At 39.6% G+C, this 4,909-nt stretch overlaps 2 protein-coding genes across 2 annotated transcripts in view; one reads left to right on the top strand and one right to left on the bottom strand.

Moving 5' to 3' along the window:
• LOC310993866 (major histocompatibility complex class I-related gene protein-like) overlaps positions 1 to 4,909 on the bottom strand; it is a gene marked incomplete at its 3' end in the record, with an annotated part of 77,140 nt that overhangs the window by 61,704 nt on the left and 10,527 nt on the right. The window lies entirely within an intron of this gene.
• Positions 1,346 to 4,220, top strand: LOC310993792 (major histocompatibility complex class I-related gene protein-like; the record flags this gene model as incomplete). The annotated part of the gene is made up of 5 exons (XM_083982271.1): positions 1,346 to 1,541; positions 2,031 to 2,309; positions 2,995 to 3,297; positions 3,661 to 3,762; positions 4,171 to 4,220. 5 exons carry the CDS (start codon positions 1,346 to 1,348, stop codon positions 4,218 to 4,220), a joined length of 930 nt encoding a protein of 309 aa, XP_083838397.1.

Here is a 4,909-nt window from a genome sequence, read left to right as displayed (position 1 = left end):
AGCTCTGGGATTATTTTCTGTAACCAGAGTCAGAGTGACAGCTGGTTTTCTACTCTGAAGCTCTGACAGTGTCATCTGTATAAATTTGAAATAAATATATTTTCGTTATGAAAAATGTTTTTTCTGTATTTTCCACATGATTTCTCATAAAATCAATCATACGTCTAGAACCAATCAGTTTTTAGACCGAGATAGGACCGCCCATCTAATTAACATATGGCCACAGAAATGAATACTGCAGAAATAAAGAAATACAGAATAACTAAAATTACTAAATAAAAGCTCATGTGTATAAATGAATAAATCAGTTAAAATGATCAGGTAGTGACGGAGGCGTCTTCCACTCGTTCTCTGTGCCTCGTTTATTATATTGTGTCAAATTAAACACGTTTTTAGCACCTGACAACACGGACTTTTGGACTTTGGAGATATTATTGAAAAGTGAATCACTGCTCAGTGTTGTTGGTTTTTAATTGTTCTAAATGTGAGTTAAAAATAGAAACAGACCAAACAGGATTTACAACAAGGTACTGTAAGTTGTGTGGTTGAGATGAGATAAGTCACGTCAGGTAAAATCCTGCAGCTGCTGCAATAGAGACGTTATTATCTGACCACTGTGTGATTCACTGATTTTAAAAGTACTTTGTCATTATTATCGTTATATGTGAGAAAGTGATCTGAGTTGAATATTTTCTGGACTTTAGTAGCAGACAAGCTGAGACAGAGAGCTCTGAAGAAACAGAACAGAAAGAATTGTGTCAAACTTGTATAATCTTTGACACGAGTCACAGATTCAGGAGGCCCAGTTCATCGCTATGGAAACACATTTTTGATAAGAATCATGTCATTTCCTTTTTCACTTCATGTGATGATGATGGCATCACGTGCCAAAACACCACACCTGAACGTCAATGCCTGAACCTTCCTCCCTGAGGAAAAAGAGAGAAGTTAAAGCGTCTGTATCATCGGTCCTTTGTTCGTCTGGAAAAACAAAATGAAGACTTCACTGTTGTTTCTTCTTCTCTGTCACAGTTCATCAGCAGGTAGGATCACATTTAAATATTTAACCCTTCTCTTCACTTTACTTTCTGCTCAGCTCTGGATTTTGTTCCTGCATCACGCTGCTGCATGGTTTGGTTTCACTTTTATCTCGACAGGATATATTTTTTGGGCTTTGCCTTTAATTGACAGCATTGACATCTGACTGGATATATCACATTTATGATGAGTCTAGGTTTGTATTATAATCAAAGTCTTGTTTTTCCCCACAGTGAAACACACCATGATGTATGTCACCACTGTATCTACTGGAGTCACAAACTTCTCTGAGGTTGTGGTTGTTGCGATGCTTGATGACATTCAGATAGGTCACTGTGACAGCAACATAAACAGAGTAGAACCAAAGCAGATGTGGGCGAAAACAGCTTTAGCTGAGAACCCTGAACATCTACGGCTGTACGCTGGAGAGTGTTTTGAGGACACACCCAATTTCTTCAAGGCCAATATTCAGAGTTTGAAGCAGCGCCTCAATCAGAGTGAAGGTATGTACAGTCTGCATTATCTTAAATTTCACTTTTCACAGTTTCTATTTTCTATGACTCCACAAAACCTCAACACCATGAACAAGTAGACAGTAGACCAGTCAATACAGTATGATAGAGAACGGTCCAGATCAATCAAAACCCATCAGTTCTTGTGGAGTTGTAGTAAAAAGCAACTGGAGTTCTTTCTTTTTACTACAACTCCACAAGAATAAGATGACCTGGATGACTGAGAACCTTCACGGACAAAACCCATCAGTAGTTTTGCTCATCAGGTCAGGACCCTGATATTTTGTAACTTCTCACATTTTACAAGTTGGAAATTAATCAATACAGTAAAAATTAAGTGCCTTTTTAATGTACTGTCTTCATTGAGAGTTTATTTTATTAAGTTAGGAGACAAGAGAAAATTAATGGGAGGAAGATAAATCAATGTCTCCACCTGAACTCAGAGTCCAGTGTTAACTTAAGTCTCTGTCTCTGTCTCAGGTGTTCACATCTTACAGAGGTTGAGTGGATGTGAATGGGACGATGAGACTGGAGAAGTTGATGGGTTTATGCAGTTTGGTTATGATGGAGAAGACTTCCTGTCATTTGACCTGAAGACACAGACATGGATCGCTCCAAAACCACAGGCTGTCGTCACCAAACTGAGATGGGATGCTGAGAAATGGAGAATAAAATACAATGAGAATTTCGTTACTCAGGTTTGTCCTGAGTGGCTGAAGACGTACTTGAACTATGGGAAGAACTTTCTGCTGAGAACAGGTAGATTCACATGACCTGATGTAGTTTGATGATAATATTGATATAAACTGATCATTCTGAATCACCAATCACCTGGTGGTGATTAACTATATGAACGTGGCAGTTTGCCAAATTAATCTTAAATGCTTTTAACAACACCCCCTAGAGATTTAACTCAGCTGTAGGAAGACCCTGACGTTTATGCAGGTTCCTCACATAAAACAGTTGAAATGAGGATAAAAAAAAAAAATGTTCAGAATGTCTTTTTAGTGAGCTGCAATCTCTTCACATCACTGGAAATGTTTCCCTTCAGTGGCAACGACTCCCAACCCATTTCCTTTGCCAGAAGTGGCTTTACTAGAGAAGCCAACAGCAACAGCGTCGACTCTGTCCTACAATCCGCGTTGCAAACTCGCACGCCCATTACACTCATTAGCTATTGGGCATGTATCAGGCATTCACCATCCGTGTCCTTCAGGGGCCTTAGGGGATAAAATCCCAGTGCTGGCCACACACACTAAAAACTTAGCCTACAAAATGTTAATGAAAACAGAATCAAAACACACAATAAAACACACTTATCTGTGTCCAGGTTCCTCTTTGTCTTGACGCCTCCACGTTGAATTTCTTCATCCTTTCTCCTTGTTTCTTTTCATTATTGCTGTTTTTCATCTTTCTTCACCCTGTTTGCCCTTCCTCTCTCCAGTCCGTCCCTCAGTGTGTCTCCTCCAGAAGACTCCCTCCTCTCCAGTCAGCTGCCACGCTACAGGTTTCTACCCTCACAGAGCCCTGATGTTCTGGACCAAAGATGGAGAAGATCTTTATGAGGACGTGGACCAAGGAGAGATCCTCCCCAACCATGATGGATCCTTCCAGATGAGTGTTGACCTGGACGTCTCATCAGTCAAAGCTGAAGACTGGAGGAGGTACGACTGTGTGTTTCATCTCTCTGGAGTGAAGGACGACATCGTCACCAAACTGGACAAAGCTCAGATCAGGACCAACATGGGTAAGAGTGACATCAGCAGCTCCTGAATGTGACGTCATGTCTGTGGTTTGTTGGGTATTTAAGTCTTTGTTCTACAGTTGAGCTGTGAATTCATCTCCAACAACAGTTGTGAACATAGATACAGTGGTTTAAAAGCTGAGCAGCTCATCTCTTGGTTAATAAACCTCATCAACTAAGTGCAGCAGGGCAGCACTGTGCACAAACTAGAGATGGTTGACAAGTTTCCAGAGACAATAACCTGCTGCCTCCACAAGGGGGCAGTAAATTACCAGATGAATGTAAACAGACATCAGCTCCTACACTCTTGTGTTCTGACCTGTTTATCTGTTCTGGTCTTAAAATGTGATATTTTATATTGACCAGAGAAGCCCAGTAACACCACCGTCCCCATCATCTCTGCACTGGTTCCTCTGGCTCTCGTCCTCATCGCTGTCACTGGATTCATGGTTTATAAACAGAAGAAAGGTGAGAGAGAAAAGTAGACAGATTTAATGACTCTTATAATATTTAGATATTAGTCTTTGAGTTTAAGTTTTTATCTAGATTGTAGATAAAAAATTTAAAAAATAACTTCACTAAGTCTGAGTGAGAAGAGGAGAGGATCATATTCAGTGGTGATGAGCTGATCAAACACATCCTGTCATTTACAACTGATTTGTCTTTGGTTTGTTTCAGGCAAAGACCGTCCATCCTGTAAGTAAAACTGATTTAATTTTGTCTGAAATGATCTTTTACACTGAAATTGATTCCAAATAATTTGATTGATGGTCTACTTTAAGACAGTTTTCTTCATTTACTGTTTGTTTCTAAAAGTTCAGTGGTTAAATGGACTTTGTACAGTTTGACACAAACAGTGTTTTTCTGATCTTACAGCTCCTGAAACCATCTCTGAACTCTCTGAGCGTCTGAATCCAGAAACCTGACTGACAAACACTGGATCAGTGACCTCACATGGGATGGAAGAAGTCAACACTTTGGCATAGTGTCACGTTATGCAGCTGAAAGAGTCTAGTGTTGTTTTTACGTTACACATGCAATAGCTTCACATGAAGAGTGGGATTTTTTTTCACCCCACAATTCCTTATTTTGTCATTCATCTTGTGTTATCTATGGTTACAAGTTACTTTATCATTTCACAATAAATCAATCACAATTTCACATATTATCAATACTTAGAATGATAACTGAGCCTGTTTATTAAGAAAGACAAAAATAAATATTTCAAGGTTCACAATTTAACAGTTTTTTCTAGAGATTATTTTCCAGTACATTTTCTGTGATGATGGCTAGCTCATATGACAAAGGTGTTTTTCTACCTTTTCAATCACATCCTACATATAATTATGACAAATTGGTAATAAAATGTACCTTTATTTGATAGTGATGACAGTAGAGATAGACAGGAAAGGGGGAGGCAGAGAAAGCGGGAATAACATGCAGGAAAGGTCTGCCCGACGCGGGATTCGAACCATAGCCTCTACATAGGGCGGCCGCCTTAACCACTGCACCACACACCGCCCCCCCTCACTCACTTTTTTGAATTGGATTAACATTGATGCCTGATAACACAAGTAGCAGTTAGCCTACAATTTCCCTCCTGACAAAGCTGCAT

This window comes from Trachurus trachurus (assembly GCF_905171665.1).
Source record: "Trachurus trachurus genome assembly, chromosome: 11".
Lineage (NCBI taxonomy): Eukaryota > Metazoa > Chordata > Actinopteri > Carangiformes > Carangidae > Trachurus > Trachurus trachurus.
This window is presented reverse-complemented; position numbering and strand designations above follow the sequence as displayed.